Source organism: Myxocyprinus asiaticus, chromosome 13 (genome assembly GCF_019703515.2).
Source record: "Myxocyprinus asiaticus isolate MX2 ecotype Aquarium Trade chromosome 13, UBuf_Myxa_2, whole genome shotgun sequence".
Taxonomy (NCBI): Eukaryota; Metazoa; Chordata; class Actinopteri; order Cypriniformes; family Catostomidae; genus Myxocyprinus; species Myxocyprinus asiaticus.
In genome coordinates, this window is record NC_059356.1 from 20,971,852 (window position 1) to 20,998,244 (window position 26,393).

A 26,393-nucleotide genomic window follows, 5' to 3' on the forward strand; every position below is an offset into this window, starting at 1 on the left:
AGTTGTCCTCTGTAAATCATTACTTCACATGACCGTTTGGAATCCCTTTGGCTGTAGCTAAGTTCACCAACCTCTGTGTTTATGCTATAGTGTGTTTTGAACTTGATTTCCGCTTGAAGTGGTTGCTTGCTATTACTTTTCATATCAATGTGTTGTTAGGAGTCCATTCCCAAATATGCATTCGGTAATATGCATTTGTTGTGCCAAAACATGGCAGTACACATTGACCTGTTTCGTGTGACGTTACTGTATGATTTATTTATAATAATCAAGTCAGATACAATTCAACTGGAAATGCATGTAGGATGCTGTTTTTTAGAACACCCAGACAAGTGTTGTCAATAGTACCGGTACTTCGGTACCAAGTCGATACTAAATTAAAAAAGATGTAATGATACAAGTGTTTCGGTAGTACCGAACATCGACTCTATCCGGTACCAGCGTGCAATATGACTGACACACGACTGATTTTGACTGAATTTGTCACCAATACAAATTCCTTGTATGTGTAAGCATACTTGAAAATAAAGCTCATTCTGATTCTAGCCCACACTCCCTCCTCCAGTACCAAGCTTAAATCTTTCTCCCATAACCTCTTGAGAGAAGTTGAAGCTCCGTCCCCCAGACTCTGAATTAGCAAGGAGTAATACACTGATGCCTCATGACCTTTTCCAAAAGCAGTAATCACCACTCCCAGAGTATCTGCCGCTTTAGGGGGGTGTATGCTACTCCCAAAAAAAGTACAGAGCAGGAGGCTCAGCTGTAAATACCTAAAGAATTGAGTGCAAATGTGAGATAACGGGGTGTAACTTAACTTCTCTGGTTAGTTTAATAGTAAGGCTTTGCAACGGCGAAATAGGGGCAAGAACTTCCTGTTCGATACAAAACCTGGCAGGGCCTCTCTCAGGTGAAAGTGGTCAATGAGCCAAATGTCTGAGACCGAATACATAATAATAAAACAAAATCTTGGGTCTATGTAACTTATTGAAATATAATCAGGGACGCTTACCGTTCCAAATGAAGGACTTCACTATGCTATCAAATTGCTTGAAATAAGAGAGGGGGACATATATAGGGAGAGATTGTAGCAGGTAGTTGACTTTTGGAATACAATTCATTTTAATAACATAAATCTTCCCTACCATAGATGTAATGAAGCCCACATTGCTCAAACCTTTTTATTAAAGGGTCAAAATTAACTTAAATTATTTTTACTTCATTTTTTGATTTTCGCCCATTTTCTCCCCAGTTTGGAATGCCCAATTCCCAATGCGCTCTTAAGTCCTCGTGGTGGCGTAGTGACTCTCACCAAACTGGGTGGCAGAAGACGAATCTCAGTTACCTCTGCGACTGTCAATCCACACATCTTATCACGTGGCTTGTTGAGCGCGTTACCGCGGAGACATAGCACGTGTGGATGCTTCATGCTATTCTCTGCGGCATCCACGCACAACTCACCACGTGCCCCACTGAGAGCGAGAACCACATTATAGCGACCACGAGGAGGTTATCCCATGTGACTCTACCCTCCCTAGCAACCGGGCCAATTTGGTTGCTTAGGAGACCTGGCTGGAGTCACTCAGCATGCCCTGGATTCGAACTCGCGACTCCAGGGGTGGTAGTCAGCGTGTTTACTCACTGAGCTACCCAGGCCCCCTAATTTATTAAAATAATTATATTAAACTGGTGTGTTCAATAGTACATTATAATATTAGCATATTTTTGCTGTGGTATCGAAATTGGTACCATTTCACTGGTATCGGTACCGACTACAGAAATTTTGGTACAGTGACAACACTAACATAGACTGTATAAACGTAAGTCATAATTGAAATAAATAAAAAGCACTATGATGTCAATATGCAGTCCTATATATTTAATGAGTTATACTTGTGTTAGTCAGTAAACAACAGATTATACATTTATTAAGCACAGACTTTATTCACACCACCAGACTACAATGTAAATATCACAATAAGTCATATACACTTATATGCCTCAATTGTTTCTGTGTATTCTTTGAGTTAAAAGCAGCTCTTACATTCATATAGAATGTTTTGTAATTTTGTGAACTAGGGCTGAAACGACTAGTCTTCATTATCGACAACGTCAGCAATAAAAAATTGTCAACAAAAATTTTCATGGTCGAATAGTAGTTTGATCTCATTTAACGTAACATGAGATCACATTAAACTCTAATGATGACACGTGAGAGCAGCACTGCAGTTTGCACCTGACTGAGGAGAGGAAGAAAACACAGCTCACAGTCCAGATGCACTCTAAACTTTCCAAACAGCTTCAGGTGATGTAGATCACAAAGTATGAGGGAATTATACAAAAATACCAAATAAGTAAATACAGAAGCACACTCGTTGTGGAATAAGCAGAGCTGGAGCTCTTTAAGGGAAACACCCCGGCATTACATCTTAAATGCAGTTCTATTTAATGCGTTATAGCTTTATTAAAGTTTAAATAATACGGAAGCAGATCACGTAAATAACTACAAACTCAGAAACTGGCATTTCTCTGTGCGGTCAGCGCTTCTTCTGTGAGTTGCGTGAATGTCCCGATCTAAGGGGGAGAGATTGAAACTGCACCCGGCTGATGCACACACTGTCGCGGGGACGCTCATCCCTCGAGCGTGCACCTTTAATGCAGCTAGATTATAATGTGATGTCTCACAACTTATTGAATCATAATATATGTGTCACTGTGCATTTCGTATCGCAAAGAAAATTGGCAATACGCAGCTTTATTAATAAGAGAGAGTTTGTTTTTTTGTGAGTTAAAGATGAATTGAAGTGAACAGAAAGGTGAGAGAGGTAGTCTTTGCCCCATTATACACTGCAACAAAATACGTTTTTGATTTGTTTTTGTTTTGGCTCCAATATAAATATCTAAAACTCCTTTTTTAAAACATTTTCTTTAGCAGCTATACTGCAGAAGAAAAAATTGTTATCTGAGAATGTTGAAAATAATATTAAAAATACAAATATTTTAAAATATCTAAAAATCCATTAAAAAAGATACTTTCACCTGTGAAGCAGCATATACGATATTTAGACTTGCTGTTAGAGAACAGATCTTGAATATAAGTATATTTTGTCTTTAATGCACTCGCAGAAGTAAAACCAAGTGAAAAAATACACTTATATTTAAGATCCATTCTCTTAAAGCAAGTCTAAATGTCTTATATGTTGCTTCTCAAGTAAATGTATCTTGTTTTAAGGATTTTTAGACAATTTTAAATGGAAAACAAAAACACGACAATAATAGGAGTTTTTGCAGTGAATTTCTTTACTGAATTAAAGTTTTTTTTTTTTCCTTTAATTCAGTGAACGTCATTTAGAGGTAATTTTTAAAAGATGATGTTGTCCTCTTTATTGTTAGTAAGCACGTTTAATACAGCCTTTTAAGTCGGGACACAAGCTGAATAATCGGTTAAGAGCTAATGATTAATCATTGCAATAATCGCCGAATAGTCTAATAATCTTTCTAATAATTGTTAGATTAATGGATTAGCAAAATAATCGTTAGTTGCAGCCCTATTGTGAACAAATTAGACCAGAACACAACACAAAAACATTTCTAACTTCTGAATGAGAGATGTTCACGATGACGTATCAGAAGGCGTGTGTATTTGGCTCCCTGGTTCCAGAGATTATTTTAAAATAAGTTTTTTCTCCAATTTATCAGAATTTCAATTCCAATAAAAATTCTTTACACATTCCTTAGGACTGTGTTTATACCTTGTTTTTGAATAATTTCTGATTAAAAAAAAAAAAAAAAAGGGCAATACATTTGAGGACCGATGTTGTCGTTAAGAAGTGATATGTAAGAGTTGTTGGTCCCTTTGCTTGTCCTTAAGTTGTTTTTGTAACGTGGCCCATCTGTTGTGAAAATGCTGCCTCAGGACTGGACTTCAACCGAGTCCTCCCCACCCGCTGTGCCCTCATGCATACAATTGCCTTCCCCTCACCGTTCAGAGTGGCCTGTTTGTCTCTGCCTGCACAACACAATGGAGACTACAGCACAACAGCCTTATCGGAGCGTTCTGTTGTGCCCTGCTGTCAGAAAGCCAACGGTAAAAAATAACACCACGAGTAAAGAAATGGGGTGGTATGTCTACGTTATGGGAGACTTTCAGAACTGTTAACAATGAACGACAACCTTAAAACAGTATTGCTCGGGATGTCTTTTTCAGCCTCTGCCTAAATAAAGTTATTATCTGTACATTTCAGAAACCATGTGGCTAATGGCCAAGTTGCCATTTTGTTTGTTTATCAGAATCTTCACCAACATGCAGATTTTTTTTCATGTTAGGTGCATAACAAGGGATGTAATATTCTTAATGTTTGTGTGGAGTATCTGTGGCATGCTGTTGATTAGCAAAGACAAGAGGCGTTATTTACTAACTGTGCATACGCACGTGTTTGTGTGTGAAACCTGTGTGCAAACATTTTCACACAGAAATGAGGGGTGCTGTTGTGCGCACGTCCACAGGCCCACATAGCTGGACCCGTATTTACGCACATCGGTGGAGGAACAGTTTAAACATCCATAGAATACTTATAGATGGGTTATTCATGTTTGCCTTGTCATGTGTGTGTTCATTTACTGGGAGCTTTTGACACTAGCTGTAATAATAATCATTAAGTAATGCCTCAACGCAGAAAATAACTTGTTTTTATTACAAATAAATACAAAATAGATAATACAAACCTAGAACACACACAAACATCAACACTACTGGTCAATACATCAGTGGTTCTCAACTGGTTTTGCTTCGGGACCCAGATTTTATATTGGACATCAAGTCACAACCCAACAAAATAAAAACATTTAACCTGTATTTAAAGGTACTATATGTAATATTTTTACTGTACTAAATCATAAAATCCGATAACAGTGCTACAGCCAGTATATTCTACTTTGAAGTTTCCATTCCAGGTCGGAATTTCTGTTTATGTTTTGGCCTGTGAGATCCCACCCACTGCCCACTCACCGATAATATTTCAACACCGCCGGTTTGCCAGATTTGAACAAGTTCCACCCGACCTAAAAAGCCTCGCCATCCATCTAAAACCCACCATGACCAGAGGCATTGTAAAACAAGATAAATGTAGGAGATGCCTTTGGAAGATGGAGACAGCTTAAAGCCCAGAAATCCTTTAAAATGAATGCCGAGTTGGCTAATTTGCATGTCAACATTCTGGCAACCCGCATGAGCTTCAAGTCTGGGGCGGGGCAGACAACTCTCCAATATTTTGAATTTGGACTGCAGTACCCATTTCAAATGCTTGTTGTCAATCTGACATATTGCACCTTTAATGTTGCCTGGGTAGCATTTTTGTAACAAAAATAAAACGCACCATAATGTCAATATGCAGTCCTGTGTATTTAATGTGTATATTCTACTGTTAGGCAATAAGCAACACATCATATAATGCGCAATTTGGAAATCCTTTATTTTGGAGCATAGCACAATGTTGTTGTTTTCCTCTGTGCTGTTTAGCATGTCGGGCTGTCTGCTCTTTCAGAAGTTTGACTTCCTCCATAGCGCTTTAAACTAGAAAATTGTCAATAGAATTAAAGTGGGCTAAAAACTTTCAATGCATTTTAATTTACATTTATTCATTTAATAAAGAGACTGGACGATGAGTTGTTTGGTATGCTCAGATAGGAAGGGCCTGATTTTCCTGATGTTGTACAGAGCAGATCTCCACAATTGGGTAGACCTTGCGATGTGGTCTGTGAAGTTTAACTGATTGTCAAACACAACCCCAAGATTTCCGGCTGTCTTGGCTGGTGTGATCGTTGATGAGTCTAGTTGAATGGTGAAATTGTGCTGAACTGCTGGGCTCGCTGAAATCACAAGAAGCTCAGTTTTAGCGAGGTTGAGTTAGAGGTGATATTCTTTCATCCAAGACGAGATGTCTGCTGGGCAGGCTGAGATCCATGCAGCTACCGTAGGATCGTCACGCCGGAATGAGAGGTAGAGTTGTGTGTCATCAGCGTTGCAATGGTAGAAAAAGCCATGTGCCTGAACAATAGATCCCAGTGATGACATGCATATGAAGAAGAGGAGGGGCCCAAGTACTGAACCCCGGGGTATCCCAGTAGCTAGTTGGTGAGACTTAGACACCGCTCCCCTCCAAGACACTCTGAAGGACCAAACTGTGAGAAGACTCAAACCAGCGGAGCTCAGTTCCAGTGATGCCTTTTGCCGTGAGGGTTGACAGGAGAATCTGATGGATTACAGTGTCAAATGCAGCAGATGGAAGGAGAACCATGGCATTGTTCTTTACCTGCTGTCCGCGACCCTATCTGAACAGACTTAGCAAGCGTTGCTGAATGCATATAGGGGAGACACTGACCCCATACAATAAGTTACAAAATACTATGTGTTATAACTCAATCTGAGATAATTTCTGCATAAAAATGTCTCTTTTTACAGACTTGTCTCTTATTTTGTAAAAAGAAATGGGAAATGTATGTACATTAATATATTTACAGTGGAAACCTAGCGGTCAAATAAGCCTGAGGGTTTGTATTTTTGCTAAAGTATTTTTTTTTTCTAAAGCACTTGATTTCAGCTAAAAAAAAAATTTTTACTTGATGTGTAAAGTTTTGAGCAATTTATCTAGTTGGATGAACTTACTGTGTGTTTCTGACTCCGCTTCATGTGAACAGTGTTTGACAGAAAATTACATAATATCCTTTCAATGTCCCCACCCAATATCCCCGCACACACCAAGAAAAAGTAACCTGGTTCATTTTGTAGCTTGTCATGACATGAGTTGAAAGATTGGATATAACTGCGCAGACAATGTTAGGAAGTGATTCTATTATATCACACCAGTCTCATGCTGACACATTTAATATTTAAGTGTTATGAAACAATCATACAGTTTTGAAAGTAAAACCATATTTTATCTGCTTATTTCGCATGCCTTCTAGGCTTCCTTTGTAAATGCATTAGAGCTATGGTCTGTAGACATTAAGTTGAAAATAACCCAGATTGTACCTTTGCCCTCTGGAATAGTCTAATTGGACTATTTATTAAGTGAGGTATTTTCCCTGTGCTCTCCATCTCCTCTACACAGTGTTCCTAATTCCTGTCCAGCGAGTCCTCGTGGCGCAGGATCTTCAGGATACCGCTACGGACGCAACATCACCTCAGACCTTCAGCTGGCAGCTGAGTTTGCAGCCAAGGCTGTATCAGAACAGCGCACTGAAGCCACAGGAGGAGACAGTCCTAAGGTAAGAGCCTTCACGATCCTTGGCTGGTTGCTATCGATGATGCACATCAGAGTATGTGAGTGGAATGGAGCGACAGCAATTTACCCTCCCACTCAGAGCATTCTCCTGCTGACTGTTGAAAGAAACAATGCTCTGTGTTCCACTCCACGTAAAGTTCGTTAAAGTTCAATATGTTCAATACGTAATATTTTATTTATAACGTCTAGGCACAAGATGTGTACATTGAATGATGATTAAATAAATAATTCTTTGAGAAAAGTTTATGCTTCATTGAAATTCTTAACATTAACTTGTGTTATGCTTGTGATGGACTGATATCAGAGAAATCTTTGTGCAAGAGAAAACACTTTCAAAAAAACCTGCTCTTCGCTCCTTGCAAAATCACACAATGCTACTCCATTTAGCTCACATAGTCTAATCCACATGCAGTTCTCTCGTATCATTTGAATGCTTGTTAATACATTGTGTTTGTTTCCAAAATTCACTATTCTCTTTCTTCAGGATGAATCCAAACCTCCATACTCGTATGCTCAGCTGATCGTTCAGGCCATCTCTTCTGCACCAGACAGACAGCTAACACTAAGCGGCATCTACGCTCACATCACCAAGCATTATCCATACTACAGGACAGCCGACAAGGGCTGGCAGGTCAGTTTATATGCTAATTCATCTCTACTCTCTTTTTCTTCTGACAGTACTTTGTATCTATTAAAATGTGAGTTGTGTTTATTGTTAGATCTGGCATTGTAATGAACTAATTTGGTTTCTCTCAATCATATTTTCAGAATTCCATCAGACACAACCTGTCTCTGAACCGCTACTTTATTAAAGTGCCACGCTCACAGGAAGAGCCAGGAAAGGGTTCATTCTGGCGTGTAGACCCCTCGTCTGAGGCCAAGCTGGTGGAGCAGGCCTTCCGAAAGCGCCGGCAAAGAGGGGTATCCTGTTTCCGCACACCCTTCGGCCCACTCTCCTCCAGGTGGGAGCTCTGACACATGAAGCACACCACTGCACCACGCTGTCCCTCTTATAACACTGTTATATCCTGCTATACCTCTCACACAGTCTCACATATTAGCCTTTTAGAAGCCTACTTAGCCTCTTCTGTTTTCCCTCTTTCCCCTTCTGTCTGTTTCTTCAATGGGCAGAACAAAGTAAGTCTGTCGCCTCTTTGTATTTGATCAGTTTCGTTTGGGTCATTTCTGCTTTAGGAGTCATTGTTTGAAGCAGCTTAAGCTTTCCATGTGCTTTCTGGTTTTGAAAGCTCTGTATGATCTTCCATTAGGCTTTGAGGCAGGGTACAAAATTAACACTTGGCACATTTGGGTAAAAATTGGATTTGGAGGGTTTGTAAAACAGAGTTATGGCCCATTATGTTATTGAGAATTTCAACGTAATGCTTGGTTTAAATTAGAGGTAGACCGATTTATCGGTTTTACAGAATAATTGGTACCAATAGTTGCTATTTGGAGCAATACAGTAGTTATCGGCAAAAATCTATGCTGATATTTATTTATTTAGTTTATCTGTGTCCCCCTGTGGCCGGCGCTGGTGGACTTTACATTTAGAACTGATTAGTTCTACAGTATAACAGGGGTCTCTAGAGGTGAAATAAACATTCATGTGGGGATTTGCTGTATCTAAATCTTTCATCATTGATTATGTTCATCATTATTTATCCTCACTTTAATCCATAGATAATCAAGTGTTTTCAGTTGAAGCGAGGGCATGCAAAGAAAAATCTGACTATATGGAAATGTCCCCCGTCAGCACATACATTGTCTTCAACTTCATATTTTGTGAATAATATTAAAACTTATTCCTCATTAAACCTCATCTTGTGAAATATACATATACAAAACCCTCTATAAAAAGATTAAATTGGTTAATACTTAAATATTGAGCATTGTAATGGAGCCAAGTCTCGGTCATTGCAAAATAAGAGTCCCTGGTGTGTTTCGGGCTTGTTTATAGTTGAAAGTCTCACATTATGCATTATGTGTCACACTGGGAAAGACAGGACCCAAACACAGAGGTAAAGCTCACAAGTCTTTAATGAAACATTCTACACAAAATTGCTACAGCACCAGCTCGGTCGAGCTCAATAAGGAAGCCACTGGGGCGAGGATAGTGTGTTCGTCAGTGTGTGTGCTGTGGAGGTCCGGAACAACCAGTTGAAGAGCGGTGTGATGCGAAGCAGAGCCCAGAACTAGTTTCCTGACATGTGGGCAGAAACCAAGGAATCCTCCTTGAGTGCGATCACCAGGCAATGGTGATCTGATGGGCAAACTTCTTGGCATCCCCAGACGAATTACCTCGCTGCTGGTAAAAGCGATCGATGAGGGCGTGATCCAGGATATCCCGCGCCGGAACCCAATACCTCTCCTCAGTTCCATAGCCCTCCCAGTCCAACAGATATTGGTACCCTCCGCCTAACGTCAATAAGTTTCCCGACAGTGTAAGCCAGAGAGACCTCAACCAGATGCGGGGGATGGGACGGTAGTGACGGGGTGCAGATTGGAACGAAACACGTGTTTAATTGTGGATACGTGAAAGACGGGTGAACGCGACGGAGGTGAGGAGGTAGTTTGAGACGAACCACCACCGAACTAATAACCTTGATGATAGGAAATTAACCGATGAATTTGGGAGCCAGCTTATGTGAGGGGAGACGGAGTGGAATGTCCTGGGAGGACAGCCAAACCCTCTGCCCGCACACATAAGTCAGGGGTTTAGACCGGTGTCGGTCCGCTGACCTCTTAACACGAGCGCCAGTCCATAACGAGGCTTCTCTGGTGGCTTTCCAGGTGCGTCGGTACCTCTGTAAAAAGGCGTGAACAGACGGAACCTGAGTATCGGGCTCTTGGGTGGGAAACCGGGGGGACTTGTAACCGAGGCTACACTGGAAGGGTGACAACCCTGTAGACGATGGCAACGAGTTGTGAGCATACTCGACCCAAACTAAACTCTTGCTCCAAGAAGGGTTTCAGGAGGCCATACACTGCAGGGTCTTTTCCAGTTGTTGGTTGGCTCGTTCCACTTGCCAATTTGTCTGGTAACCCAGAGGACAAACTAACTGTAGCCCCCATCTGTCGACAGAACTCTGCCCAAAAGCGTGACACAAACTGGGGGCCTCTGTCAGAAACCACGTCCACGGGGAGGCCATGAATACGGAAGACATGATTAATGACCGCTACCACTGTCTCCATCGCTGAGGGTAATTTGGGGAGGGGAATAAAATGAGCTGCCTTCGAGAACCGTTCCACGACAGTCAAAGTGTCTGTGTTGCCATGGGGTGGGGGTGGAGACCAGTTATAAAATCCATGGCTATGTGCGACCAGGGCCTCGAAGGGACTGACAGCGGTTGGAGTAGCCCAGCCGGGGGACTACAGGAGGTCTTACTAGTCGCACAAATAGGACAAGTGATGATGAACTGACAAAAGTCCTGCGCAAGAGATGGCCACCAAAAACGTTTGAGTATGAGCAGCTCCTGGGTGGCAAGCGACGTTAGACAGTGACCCCATTGAAGCACATACGTTCGAACTGATCAAGGAACAAACAGCTTACCAGCTGGGCATGTGACGGGCGATGCAGCGTTACGTAGCGTGGTGCGGACTTTAGCCTCCACCTCCCAGGACACCATGGTCACCACTCGAGAAGCGGGAAGGATGGTGTCCACTGGTGCGGTGGAGGTCTCGATCTCGAAACATCGATGAAGGGAATTGGGCTTGATGTTTTTGGAGCCCGGATGATACGAGAGAGTGAAATATAACACCCAGCGAGCCTACCTAGAGTTAAGATGTTTAGCGCTACGGATGTACTCTAGGCTCTTGTGATCAGTCCAAACCACGAAAGGTATCCCCGAACCCTCTAACCAGTGATGCCACTCACCCAAGGCCAACCGGACAGCCAGTAAATCCCGGTTACCGACATCGTAATTCCGTTCGGCCGGAGTTGGCCGGTGCAAAAAGAATGCACAAGGATGCACCTTTCCATCTGAGGGAGAGCGTTGAGAGAGAACTGCTCCAACACCGACCTCTGACACATCCACCTACACCACGAACTGTAACGTAGGGTCAGGGTAATTAAAATGTGTGTGGTGGAAAACCGCTCTGAGTTTAGCAAACACGGACTCTGCCCATGGAGACCAACTAAACTCGCATGTAGTGCGCATGTAGGTAAGATCCGTTAGAGGCACAGCGAGTTGGCTATAGTTCCTAATAAATCTTCGACAAAAGTTAACGTACTCCAGAAACCTCTGCAAAGCCTTGCGAGAATCTGGGGTTGGCCACTCAGCTACGGCTTTAACCTTTGCCGGGTCCATACACACTCCCTCGGGTGAAATGATGAACCCCAGGAATTAAACCAACTGCGCATGAAAAACGCACTTCTCCGCCTTGACAAACAGCCAGTTCTCTAGCAGTCGCTGAAGAACCTGCCTGATGTGCCGCATATGGTCTTGCATATTCTGGGAGAAGATCAGAATATCGTTGAGATAAACGAAAGCAAAATGATCTACCATGTCTCAAAGCACATCATTCACGAGCCCCTGGAAGATGGTGGGCGGAGTTGCTGAACCAGTGTAGTAAGCTCCGGGAGCTGTGAAGCCATCATTTCCATACCGTGGTTCGATGCAGAAATCTGCTCTTGATGTCGACCAAGCAGAGAACCCCTTGCCAAGACAGGGCAGAGCGAACAGTGGTCTCCTCCGCTTTGTTCATAGCTGGCTGATTTATTCTGTCACACTGAGGAAAGACAGGACCCAAACGCAGAGGTAAAGCTCACAAGTCTTTAATGAAACAGTCTACACAAAAGCGCTACAGTGCCAGCTCGGTCGAGCTCAATAAGGAAGCCACTGGGGTGAGGCTAGTGTGTTTGTCAGTGTGTTTGCTGTGGAGGTCCGGAACAATGAAGAGTGGTGTGGTGCAAAGCAGAGCCCAGAACTAGTTTCCCGACACGTGGGAAGCGATCACCAGGCAACGGCGATCTGATGGGCAAACACCACTGGAGACAAAGCAACCAACAGAACGGAACTTCACACTAAACAGGAGAACAACGTTAAGGTACAGCAAACAATAAACCAGCAAACATACAGGGAACACACAAGGGATAAAGTAGAGCGTGCAATCAGAGGAAGACAGGTGGAGTGTGTGAGAAACACAATACCGTAATCTACGCCTCCCCGGGAGCGATCAGCATTTCCATTACGCTCACCGACTCCACCTGTGAAACACGAGGGAAAGAGAAAAACAAACAACAGCAAATGCCGGAGCCATGACATTTGGTTGAACAATAAACTGTGTCTGGGATTTTATTAATTTTGGACTTTTTGTCTGTGCCCGTCATAGTAAGGAAAGACTAAGAATTTTTTTTTTTTTACATTTTATAAATTGATTTAAAAAAACTGTCTGCCAAATAATTTTCCACAAGTTTCCGTTTCCACTACTATTATCGGTATCGGCATAATCCACTATCGACCTCAAGTTAAATTGAAATGTAAGAATCATATTCTGACTATCACTGACATAATTGACATGAGCAAATCAAAGTTATATCAAAAAGATATAGAGTCTTATGGTGTACTACTAACAGGGTTCCCACAGTCATAAAAATGTGGAGAATTTTTCAGTTTCGATTTCTTGGCCCGGAAAAATCATGGAAATAAATAAAAACCTTTTAATGTCATGGAATGATTATAGGAATTCCTAAAGTGAATATATTTTTTCCTGGCTGTGCTCCAGTTCTAAAATATTTCATTACAGGGTACTCTAAAATTGTGGGACTGGGTAAAAATATTTATTTTTTCAATGCTTTGCAATCTTCATTTGAACGATCAATTCTTAAATCTCGGGAACAATCTTTTACTCTGTGCACAACCATCACTACAATGAGAGGAAATTGCTCGCATTTACAATCACATTTTGCACTATGCGATTAAAAATGTCTATGATTGGCCACTGGCTGGTAAATGCTCAGATTTCACTCACCAGTGATTGAGTAGTATAGTAAGAACTTCAGCATTGTGTTTAGAGTGGTTTGACTCATTCTGTGTGTGTTCAAAGACAAGATCCATGCAGTCCATTTGTCATTAATGTCTCTTTTAATACTCTCTCTGTTCTTTACAGTCAGTTGATCAAAAATATATTTTTTTAAATTCTAATCATACATAGCACGGATGAGAGAAAGCCATTTTAGTCCTCTCTCATTAACATGTGCTTATTTACAGATGCTCTTAAAAGAAATTAAGTTTTTTTTTATAAAGAGACAGTGCCAGTTTAACGTGTTCAACAAATCAATTTAAATACTTGGAAATAGTGCAAATTATGCAAATAAACATGTAACACAATAAAATAAATGCAGTATAATATGTTACGTCCTCCCCAGTCTAGGGTTGGAGAAGAGTAATAAAATGGTTAAAAGAGGAGAGATCAGGATGTTTCCCGTCTACAGCCCCAGCACTACAAAAACCACAATTCACCAATTAAAGAAAATGTATTTTATTGTATAACAAAGTGGGAGTAACAGAAAAAGTCTTCAGGAGAGGGCTAAGCTAAAATAACAAACAAAAAGAGTCTTCCCTTGAGGGGGAAGTAAATTACCTGTAAAAGAAAAGAACAAAACAAACAAACAACAGAAAACTTCCCTACCACCCTCTGTACAAAAACAAGAGAAAAATTCTACACAAACAAAACTGGCACCCACCTTCCTATGAATGTTCCCATACAACTTTTAACTTAAAAAGTAAGTGAGGCACACAGCACAACATTGACAGCACACAGCAAACGAAAATCCAGGTGGCACACAGCAACACCATTCAACACACAATGGCACACCATAGCACCATTCAATACGCAACAACAAACACCACCACAGTCTGGGGCAGGAGAAAGGAAACACTCCTTTGGAGGCAAATCTCTCTTGGTCTCTCTCCTTGAGTATGAGGTCTGTTGGGCCTTTAACCTGGCACCCTCCAACCACTGGCCAAGCACGGGAGGTAAGGGTTCCGAGATGGCAATTAGAAACGGGTGGCAGTCATCAGTACCTGTTAGAGAAGAGCAGGTGGAGCAACAGGAAAGGTGGAAAACATCGCATTTGCCCTATATAAGCGGGTGCTCAAACATCATCAGAATTTCTGACTGAGGGACAAGAACACATTACTCATTCCACGAAACTCTGATGTAGTAATTTGGCCAAGTTTTGCAGTGTCTCGTTCCCTTTATCTCAGGGAACCGAGGTTACGTAAGTAACCGGAGACATTCCCTATCGACTCGGTTCACTCGACATTGCATTTGAACGCTATGAGGAATCTATCACCCAGTCCCATCACCCTGCACAACGTAACGTCATACCCTAGATGTACCAGGGTAGAAACACTTAGAAGAATGTGTATATGAAGTAAAGGTCCTTCGGCCGTGACCTCATGTGTATGAAAATGTGTGTTAGAAAATGAATAACCCCACATGTTGAAACCAGGTGGAAAGTCAGTATTAATCTGAGGATCTATATAAGTCATATAATACACAAAGAATAATTAACCCTTTCATAACCAGAGGTAGGGAGGGAGGTTTTATTCTATTGGAAGTGCTTGTGAGTTCTAGTGGGCGTAAATTGGATAGCGGCTTACTTAGGCGGCTGTATGAAAATTATAACAGGAAGCCTGCCCGAATAAGGAGCTCAGGCTCACCCACTGGGTGAAGGAATAGTAGCTCTCTAGACAGAGAGGACTCGGAAGCGATGGATGCATCATCTAGGTCGGGTGTCAAACTCAGTTCCTGGAGGGCCACAGTCCAGCAGAGTTTAGCTTCAATGCTAATTAAACACACCTGAAGCAGCTAATCAAGGTCTTCAGGAGTGCTTTAAGATTACAAGGAGGCATTTTGGAGCAGGGCTGGAACTAAACTCTGCAGGGCTGTGGCCCTCCAGGAACTGAGTTTGACACCCCTGATCTTGTTCGAACGTGTTCTACAAAGACCATCCTGCTGCAAAGCATATATCCTGTAGGAATATACTGTTTGTCCATGCCCATGAGGAAGCCATGCCTCTAGTTGAATGCGCCTTTATGCCAATAGGGCATCTAATGCCCTGACTCATAAGCAAGGCGATCACATCAACGATCCAGTGAGAGAGCCTTTGTTTGGAGATGGACATGCCTTTTGTGCATCCTCCATAACAAACAAAGAGCTGATCTGACAGTCTAAACTGGCGAGTGCGCTCCATATACAATGCAATGCCTGCAGGGGGCATAATAAATGCGCTAACTGCTCCTTATCCGAATTAGATGGAAGAGAAGAGAAAGCTTTTAGATGCACTATCTGAGCCCTGAAGGGTGTGGAAAGCATCTTGGGCACATAGCCTTTTTTGGGTTTGATGGTGGCTTTTGAAATCCCCAGACCGAATTCCAGACATGAATTGTCAACCGACAGCACCTGAATATCACAAACCCGTTTTACTGAGGCCTAAGCCAACAGCAGTGCAGTCTTTAAATAGAGAACACGCAACTCAACGGATTCCAATGGTTCGAACGGGGGGCTCGTGAGCGCCTTCAGCACCAGATTTAAGTCCCATGTTGGAACCGTAGCAGGGCGAGGGAACTTTATTATCAGATCATGTCTGTCTATAGAGGAACCAGCCTCTGGGGTGTGAAATGCCGATATGGTTGCTACATAGACCTTAAGCATCCAACCGCTCTTGAAGGAATGTAAGGATCTCCGTTATGGAGCAGTTCACTGGGTCTTTGTAATGTGAAGAGCACCAATCCGCAAATGATCGCCATTTTAGTGCATAGAGGCGTCTCGTAGATGGTGCTGTAGCTTGCAAAATGGTGTTCATTATAGACTGAGCCAATTCCGGCTCGTGTGCTGTGCTCCATTCAGGGGCAATAAATGTAGGTTCCACTGCTCCTGCTGGGGATGCCAACTTGTGCCCTGCACTTGAGAGCAGATCCCTCCTCAGTGGTAGTTCCCATAGAGGGCTGCCTAGTATCTCCATTTCTGGAAACCGTGGCTGGTTGGGCAATTTTGGCACAACCAATAGAACCGATTCCTTGTCTTCTCGGACTTAGCTGATGACAGAGTGAAGGAGATGCACTGGGGGAAACACGTATTTGCGTTTTGCCTGCCACTTATGGGCCAAGGCGAATCAGAACGAGGTGATTTACTATGTTGAAATGGAAAGCTTTCACCGCTAAGAAGACTGCTAGCATTTCCAAGCAGTTGAAAACCTGACCCAGCATCACACCCTGCTGATAAAGCTGTCCATGGTGCTAAAGCAGCAAGGCAGCGGTGAGTCATGGTGATACACATGTGCCCCCGGCGCCAGGCATGACTCGGTACATGGTGTTTGAGCAAGCACTGGAGAGGTCTCATGTGTAAAAGACCTAACGGTATGCGAGGAGATTGTGAACCTCTGCCCATAACAACAGTGTGTCTCGTGACGGTAACTGTGGGTGGTACAATGGCATTGAATCAAGGTGGCCTGTGCGCAAATTGGGGCGTATATCCGTGCTCAATTGTTTTTTGCACCCAGTCAGAAACACCCGTGAGAGCTCGCCACGTGTCTGCATGGTGAGACAGTGGCTGCATCAGTTTCCTCTTTATAAGAGAGAGAGTGCAGCTCGCCATAGGGAAGTGGTTGATCATAGTGTGTGGGGTGTAAGAAACGCGGAGAAACTGAACCCTCTTTTTGAGAATGTGAGCATCTTGTGTGATCGAAACAAGCGCTTTTTTCATTTTTAATACATTCTTTATTTGCAAACAGCACACATGAACAACATTTTGTATAACACTCTGGTCCCGGTGAACTGCAGGAAACAGAACAGCAGGGCGGCATTTCTCAGCATTTCCGTGACCAGACATGCCGGTCCAAAATCACCAAGTTACCCATCACCTTTCCGATGGCCTGTGTGGTAAATTTAGAAGCTCACAGCGTCAGATCTGTGGCAGTGTGGAGCTCTTTAACCACATCAGGATTTGGGCTTTGCTCATCCACATCTTTGAGAAGCTTGGCCTGAAAGACTTGAAGCACTGCCATGCTATGGAGAGCCGGACCACCCTGGCCCGCCGCAGTGTAAGCTCTTCCAGCCAGTGTGGACGTCAGTCAGCACGGCTTGGAAGGGTGGGCGGTGCGGGATTTCCATCCCATAGCTGTAGGGCAGAGATGAGCTGAAACCACCTCTTCAATAGGGGGAAGTTTAGCATATCCCTTATCCTCAGCATGGTCCACTTTTGTGAGGACCGCAGCTCCTCCGATTTGGATGCGAGACGAATAGGGCGCATGCCAGGTCTTTGTGAGCTTGTTGTGGACTTCCAGGAAGAACGGTGCAGTTCTGCAGGAACCACCCATCTAGGTGAGATTTTACCAGCTCCTCTGGGGTGGACCACTCAAGACCGAGCTCCTCAACCGCCCATGTGAGGACACGAAGAAGCTCTCTGTCAGTGGACAGCGCGCACTACTTACCCTCACTGGGGGAAGGGGCTGCAGCATCCTCCATGGACCATTCTACCATGTCCGATGCTGCAAGGGACACGGCATCATTATCATCATCAGACCCGCCAAATATGACAACACCATGCTCATTCACAGAGGGCCGGAGGTCATCACGTGCGTACTGCACTGGCGAAGACACTGTGGGGGAAGATTGAGGGGCTCATGGGGCTTGCGCCGGCGCGGGATCCTCCTCTGGTACTTCCATCTCTACCTCGCGGCCCGCCGTGCTTCCTCATGTGGTCCCTCGAGACTTAACACAGAGGAAGTGGTTGGGAGGGTGCGGGAGGCGGAATCGTTCCTCAGAACAAGGGCGACCCTAGAGCGGAGTGTCTGAGACTCATATCCTCACAGTGAGGGCAGTCTGTCCCCAAGAGTGCTGCTTCGGTGCGGGTTCGGCCCAGGCAGCGAACGCAGCTCTCATGTTGGTCTGACAGAGCGATGTGTCGCTCACAGGAACACTTGCGATACGACATCTTTAAAAAGACACGTACACAAAAGCGGCTCTTTTATGTGTGTTTTACGTCACTTGGATGGAATTATATATATTGAAAGGATACAACTCCTGCCTGGATGCTGCGGGAAGTGGGTAGATGTCTCGCTGAGCGGAAAACCTGATCCAGCAGCAAAGCGGAGAGACTTCTTCGCTGGAACACTAGAGGGGGTGGGTGAATCTTCACCGCAGGCACTGGACTCAGGCAAAGAACATCCTGATGCATCTGCAGGGAATCCCATCCGCTGAAGGGTGTCCGTCAACGGCGAAGAGCGGGCTGATCAAGATGAGATGATCTGTTGTAGTCAAGACGAGACTATGTTGGTCTTCAAGGAAGAAATTCTGAAGAAATTATGTTTGAGCACCCGCTTATATAGGGCAAATGCGCGCCTAAGGGGTGGAGCTCAAACGTTATTGCCAATCACAAGATTGCCGTTATGATACAAGGGCTTCAACTAGGTCGTGGAAAATACATTTTCCCCATGGCGTTGAAATGCAATGTCGAGTGAACTGAATCGACAGGGAACAGAAAACAACATATACCAAAACAGTGGCAAACAACACACAGAAAAAAACCATCCACAGATGTAATATAAAATAAAACAAACATGTCCTGTGACGTAACAAAGATCATATTTATTGATTGAATACATGAATTTGTTTTTGTTTTTTAAATAAAAGCTCAAATGTGACCAGAACGATGAAAAACCAAAAAAATATAATTAGTCAAATAAATGTTTTCGTAATGTACCTAGTTAGAAGGTCCCCTGTATAATTTGCTGGGAGAATTTCTTTCATAAGCAAAGTAATCGTTATTGTATTCAAATGAATAAAGAGCTTGTGAATCGGAATCAAATCAGGAAATCTGTATTAATACCCAGCCCTATAAAATTGTTTAAAATCCCCTTATCCAGTTATCACAAACAAATGGAAAGTTTGTTCGTCAAAAAGAGTGGAAAAAGAAAAGCTCAGTGACTAATTGGCTTTTGTTTTTGTCAGAAGTTTAGTTAGGAAGCCAGAAGTTTTTTAACCCAATTATCATTATAACTACAGAACTGCAAGTGTCATCACATTCATGTCATTATATAACCAACAGAATTAAATTTTTGTGTGAGGTACTATTTAATTGAGAGTGACACCTTCACTCAAAACGAATACATTAGTTTTATATTAAATTAAATGAATCATTAGTTAAATGATTACTTTGTAATAATGAAGTAATGTGAAATACAGATTCGTGGCTGGGAAATTAATATTTAGCGATGGAAAATTCAGTTCACATTAGCAGGTTAGGCAAAAAGTTAATTTTGGACCCTGCTTGGAGTGTATCATCTCTACATATGTTTGTTGTATTCACAGTGTGTATGGAAGTTTCTGTGTGACAGGATTTTCAGGCAGGGCTTTTGGTGCATGTGACTGATTGATAATTATGTTGGTTTCAGGAGTGCCCCAGCATCTCCCACCCACTCTGGCCTCCTCTCTCCACATTCAAGCGGCCTGCAGACCCCTGAGTGTCTGTCTCGGGAAGGGTCACCAGTTTCTCATGAGCATGACTTTGGTTCCAAGCTTGCTTCTGTGCCCGAGTATAGATACTCACAGAGTGCACCAGGTAAGTGTGTGTTCTGACAGTACACAACAGTGTGTATGTCTGAAAGAATTGCAGAGTATCTAACTGAAAGTAACAGCTTATCAAATAATGAAACATTTTTTAAGTAGAAGTGTAGTAGAGGTAGACCCAATAGATTGGTTTTATTAATTGGTGCCAATAGTTGCTTTATGAAACAATAAAAAAAATATGTATTGCTCTGTTTCCCTGTGGCTGATGCTGGATGATTTTAAGGTTAAAACGGCTTGGTTCTCCAATATAACAGCAGCCTCTAGAGGTGAAATAAAAACCATGACTGACACCTTGTGGGAATTTCTGTATCTAAATCTAAAACAACTGACAATATCATTATTTTTACTCTCACTTCCATGTATATTGTTATTTTGATTTGATAATCAAGTGTTCTAAATCAAAGCAAAATGTGACAACTTCATATCTTGTGAATAACAATAAACCTTTTTGCCTCATTTAACATCATCTGGTGGTGTGTGTGTGTGTGTGTGTGTGTGTGTGTGTGTGTGTACACACATTTGGCCAAAAGTTTGGAATGATGTACAGATTTTGCTGTTTCGGAAGGAAATTGGTACTTTAATTCACCAAAGTGGCATTCAACTGATCACAATGTATAGTCAGGACATTAATAATGTGAAAAATTACTATTACAATTTGAAAAAGAACTTCTTAACCTACTTCAAAGAATTCTCATAAAAAAATCCTCCACGTGCAGCAATGACAGCTTTGCAGATCCTTGGCATTCTAGCTGTCAGTTTGTCCAGATACTCAGGTGACATTTCACCCCACGCTTCCTGTAGCACTTGCCATAGATGTGGCTGTCTTGTCGGGCACTTCTCACGCACCTTTCAGTCTAGCTGATCCCACAAAATCTCAATGGGGTTAAGATCCATAACAATCTTTTCCAATTATCTGTTGTCCAATTCCTGTTTCTTTGCCCACTCTAACCTTTTCTTTTGGTTTTTCTGTTTCAAAAGTGGCCCATAAGGCCTGCACCCCTGAGTCTTCTCTTTACTGTTGTACATGAAACTGGTGTTGAGCAGGTAGAATTCAATGAAGCTGTCAGCTGAGGACATGTGAGGCGTCTGAGACTCTGATGTACTTATCCTCTTGTTTAGTTGTACATCTGGCCTTCCACATCTCTGTCTGTCCTTGTTAGAGCCAGTTGTCCTTTGTCTTTCAAGACTTTAGTGTACATCTTTGTATGAAATCTTCAGTTTTTTGGCAGTTTCAAGCATTGTATAGCCTTCATTCCTCAAAACAATGATTTTTGCCATTTTTGACCTAATATTGCCCTTAAGACATGCCAGTCTATTGCATACTGTGGCAACTCAAAAACAAACACAATGTTAAGCTTCATTTAACGAACCAAATAGCTTTCAACTGTGTTTGATATAATGGCAAGTGATTTCTAGTACCGAATTAGCAATTTAGCATGATTACTCAAGGATAAGGTGTTGGAGTGATGGCTGTTGGAAATGGGGCCTGTCTAGATTTGATCAAAAATATTTTTCAAATAGTAATGGTGCTGTTTTTTACATCAGTAATGTCCTGACTATACTTTGTGACCAGTTTAATGCCACTTTGGTGAATTAAAGTACCAATTTCCTTCCGAAACAGCAAAATCTGACATCATTCCAAATTTTGGCCGCCTGTGTGTGTGTGTGTGTGTGTGTGTGTGTGTGTGTGTGTGTGTGTGTGTGTGTGTGTATATATATATATATATTAGTTTCAAGACTTCTACAAATTTGAAGTAGCTTCCCCAACACTGATGTCTGAGTGTATATTCTCTCACTCTTTGGCATTGCCCCTGTCTGACAGGCTCTCCAGTGAGCGCCCAGCCTGTAATCATGGCCTTGCCGCCTCAGCCCTCAGCTGCGATACACAAGCCTGTTGCTTACATGCCAGCCTCCATCATCAGCTCCTCCCAGGCCTCTGGTCAGGCCATTCATGTGGTGCAGCAGGCGCCAGCTGTCACCATGGTCCGTGTAGTGACCACCTCTACCAGCTCCCCCAATGGCTACATCTTGGCTAACACCTTCTCCAGCTCTGTTGATGGTTTTGGAGATCAAAGAAGTAAAAAAGCACCCATTTCTTCTTACATATATCTGCTTAATACACTCTCTGGAATAGTTGATTCTGATTGGTCTTTGTGGCATTCTGTGGTCAGATATTTTAGCATGATGACATCTAAATACTATAGATGATGCTTCATTTTTTATCCCTAACATTCTCTCTGTCTCTCTTGTGTGTATGTGCAGTTGATGAGATGCCTGTGGTTGGCAGTAGAGTTATTCAGGCTGTAGGAAGTCACATAAGCTCAACCAATAGGGGGCAGCAGAGCTACACTGTCGTTCAGCAGAGTGCCATGCACCAGCTTCCTGTGCAGACGATTGCGCAGAATGGCAAGCATGCTCTCCCCATCACCAGTGTATCATCCAGTGCTTACGGTATGTGTGCCTGCTGTGTGTATGTTCACTGTTCTGAAGCTGGTCTAGAGGTTGACTGATTTGATTTGTCAGTTATTCCATGCAGATGTATTGTATAGCCAGATGCTGTCAGAAGATTAAAGGTAATTTGATTCTCCATTTCATGACCCCTTTAAAAATTCATCATGATTAACTGCTTTAACTTCTGACAGCCCTAACTGAACTCAAATAATCAATAAAAATCACCATCATTGTCATCAATATTGCCTTGCTTTATTACTAAAGTGGACCAAAATGAGATCTGAGTCTACTTTACTTTTTGGTCCACTTAAAAGGGTCTTAGTTTGGCTCTTTTAAAAAGGACTAAGTGTGAAAACGCCCATAAAGTAAACATAGATTTGCATACAATATTAATAATTTTCTTTTGACAGTCTTTAATCAACAAATGTAACATTTGGCCTCTTCCTCTTGCCCTCAGCTCTTACCAATCCTCTGCAGATCTTGGCTGCCCAGGCTTCAACATCCCCTCCTGTACTAGTCAACAGGCCTTCCAGCATGGAGGTCGAAGAGTCCGGCAACGATGAGCCCGAGCCAAAAAGGCCCAAAATGGAGGAGGTTGCCATCACTCCAATCCCCCAACCTGTTATTGTAGCAATGAACCAAGAGGCCAGCGAATGAATGAGTGAGTGGAAGAGTCGATGATGGATCTTTAAAGCACGTTCCTCAATATCGTTATCGTACAAGGGGAAAGTGTCTTGTTTTCTTTCAACTGAGAACTTTAATGTATTGAAAACGACAAACCCGAACATGGGTAACGGAATCGATTGTTTTGTATGAAGAGGTTAAACGTGTTTCATGGCGGGGGGAATTCATTGAGCTGCATCTGGAAGCATTCAAATTCAATGCTCACACAGTTTTAATTTTTTAGGGGTTTTTAATCTTGTAAAGAATGTTTGAAAGAGTGTCCCTCAAAGGTATGAAGTAGTTCCTCACAAGGTACAGGTTGAGAAAGTTTTCATTTTTTTTTTTGGGTTGGGGTGGGACCAATACCTATGCAGCTATAACAGTTTGAGAACATGAGTCTCCGAATTGAAGCAGTATATATAATAGGGGTCACGGGAAGCTGTTACTGCAGTTGCCTGTGCAGCCTTTGTGAGGATTTATTTATCTCCCTGTTCAAAAAGGCTTAGAAATATTGAAATAAGATTGTTACTACTAAAAAGCACATGAAGCAACCTACAAAACAGATATGAAATAGATATAGAGGCCTTTCTAGCTGGAGTTCTTTAACATACCATATTGTAATGTACAATTATTATTATTGTGTGTGTGGAGGACTCCTTGCTGGCTTATTACAAAGAGAAATGTCTAGAAAATGCTAATTTCAGAATTGGTCTATTTAGCACAAAATTAAAATGAACTCAATGAATGTAGGTACTGTTTGTTTATTTGTTATGGTTCATGGCACCCATTTGTGACCTAACAATATATATAAAAAAGATTAGAATGTGTTTGTGGACAAATTTTTGCTGTTATGTGTTTAAAAAATGAAATGACTGTAAGTTTTAAGTTAATTATATTTAACGTAGCTCAGTTGTATCTGTCCATCCCCATTAGCACTTGGCCGAAATTATGCTCCGTAGATATCTTGTGTAGTAACATGATCCAGATTGCATCAATGGATGAAAGCAAGTAAACAGCTGAAATGCTGTTGTATCTAACTATTGGGACGGGCTTAATGTCAACCAAATGCTTTTCCATTTCTAAGACCCAGGAATGTAAATGTTAAATATTGATTGTTGGAGAGGCTGTTTCTTCACTGACTTGCTGTGATCCTTTAATGTTCATAGAAGCGACTAAATTAATGTTCAGTATTTTTTTCAGAGAATTCGAGGCCTCGCAATTATTTGTTCTTGTAAGAAGCTTATTTTAGTAATATACACAAAAGCAGCCTTTAATGAGACTTTCTAATTTTACGAAGAGAAGAGTGAAAATATTTTGTTAGAATTATCAAATAGGTGTTTTCAAGACAATCACTAATGGGATAGTTCAGTAACCGCTTTATATGTTGCTAATAATATGCACCACAAATGTTGAAAAGTACCTTAGAGTACTTTCTAAGTAAGCTAAATGTTATCGCTAGCTTATTTGTATGCTAATGTTGTTGTACGACCCAGCCGTACAGTGTTCCTTTAGTAGTAGAAGTAGAAAGGATACTTCAACAGACCAAATACATATCCTCATTATTAGTGCCTTAGCGCTTTGCTTCTTTCAGGACTCAATAATAATTGTGATATACTACTTAAAGACAACAACATCCAACTTTGAAACTTAAAAGTTCATTTTCAGGTTTGTTTGGACACGAAGAGTAAAAAAAGAACAGCACGCATCATTCTGCTATGTAACAATACACTGCTGTTTAACTGTACCTAGAATGTAGGAATCTAGAAGAATAGATATAATACAATGTGGACTTGTGACAGGAGCAATATGATAAAAGTAGACAGGAAATCAAATCTCACTAGTTTCTCTATTATTTGAGCAGTTGTTTTGCATCAGTGCTCATTTGTAAGTTTTTATTGATTCAAAACTTCTGATTTTTCACACAAATCAAGAGTAATCTGTAAAACATCTCTGTAAAAATCCCAGTCTTTTGGAGTGCAGCATTAACGGGTTTTAACACGGAGCATTGGGAAAAAAAATTAAAACTTGAAAAAGCTACAATCTTCTGTGGTTGCATGATCAATTCAAACACATATATCAAGGCTGAATAAAGTTATATATATATTAATGGCCTTTCAGAGATTTCTCATTAATGTTGTGGGACACTTTGTGTCACATCTTACCTATGTGGTATTTAATAAACAAATGAGAGAACCACTATTGCACTGTAAGTTTATTCTTTTGTTTCATAAATTCATTATTTGATTTTGACTGGCCTGTCAAAGGAAAAAAATACATTTACAGATGCAATGTTTTGTCTCATTAAGTAGAAGGCTTTAGTGATTCCAACCCCTTTTAGATCATGGAATATTCAATAGTATGGCAAAAAAAAAAAAAAAAAAAACATTGTCTGTCATTGTCTTGCATTTAGCAACATAGGATTAGCTCTCACTGCCTGTTTTTCATAATTTTTTTTTTTTAAACAATCTGCCACCGTGTCTGTATGCATGTATAACCATGGAGTATTTTTGTCACAATGATATTCTGAATTTGTGTGTGTGTGTGTGTGCTTGTGTTTGTTGCATATTAGCATTTGCAAACATTTATACACTAAACATTTCTAATTTAAACTGAACTGATGCAAGTTTCCTTCCTCTTTTGAAACGAGTTAATACGCTGGACATAATTTGTATCCACTGTAGACAAAACACCCCCCACTACTGTTCTTCAAAATTGTATCACCTTGTTTTTGTAAGATCATACAATGCATATTTTAACGTGTATTAAACTGCACAAAGTGTATGAGGGCTTTTCTTCTGTCAATGTCATGGTGTATCTGGAAAGAATAAAAATACTTTATTGCTAATCTTTTAAAGAATTTGTGATAATGGCATCTTCTGCCTTGATTGCACATGAAGGTTTTCTGTCTCTTAGTATGTTTGCTCCTCGATCACTATTATCTCTCTTATCATTCATTAAGCTTTTTTCAAATGATTAAATCTCACTTGCTTTGCTTTTGTAGTTTCTAATTTAATTTCACAGTTTGCTTCTCAGTTGTATTTCATCAGCTGTTTGTAACCCTGTGCACATAAACTGTGCTGCTCAATCTGCCCTGTCATGAAATGTTAAAAGCAAACTATTCAAAAAGGTTTCAATACAAACTTAAGGAATTTCAAATGTAATGGAGCTAACTGAATTCTCGCTTCGGCACTTGGTATGGATTTTGTTTTGTTTTTTAAACCGATTACCGTATCGGTTTTCACTACATTTATGAAAATTGCATAAAATATACAGTTGAAGTCAGAAGTTTACATACATCTTAGCCAAATATATTTAAATTCAGTTTTACAATTCCTGACATTTAATCGTAGAAAACATTCCCTGTCTTAGCTCAGTTAGGATCACTATTTTAAGAATGTGAAATGTCAGAATAATAGTAGAGAGA

General features: G+C 41.4%; 1 protein-coding gene across 1 annotated transcript in view; it reads left to right on the forward strand.

Annotated features, from left to right (window-relative positions):
* Window positions 1-25,165, forward strand: part of foxk1 (forkhead box K1) — a 31,850-nt gene extending 6,685 nt beyond the window's left edge. The window contains exons 3-9 of the mRNA XM_051714049.1: window positions 7,107-7,263; window positions 7,765-7,911; window positions 8,049-8,242; window positions 19,681-19,847; window positions 21,678-21,932; window positions 22,118-22,306; window positions 22,764-25,165. Coding sequence (XP_051570009.1) covers window positions 7,107-7,263; window positions 7,765-7,911; window positions 8,049-8,242; window positions 19,681-19,847; window positions 21,678-21,932; window positions 22,118-22,306; window positions 22,764-22,963 — 1,309 coding nt within the window. The 3' untranslated portion in view covers window positions 22,964-25,165. The remainder of the gene's footprint in view (window positions 1-7,106; window positions 7,264-7,764; window positions 7,912-8,048; window positions 8,243-19,680; window positions 19,848-21,677; window positions 21,933-22,117; window positions 22,307-22,763) is intronic.
* Window positions 25,166-26,393: the final 1,228 nt, after the last annotated feature.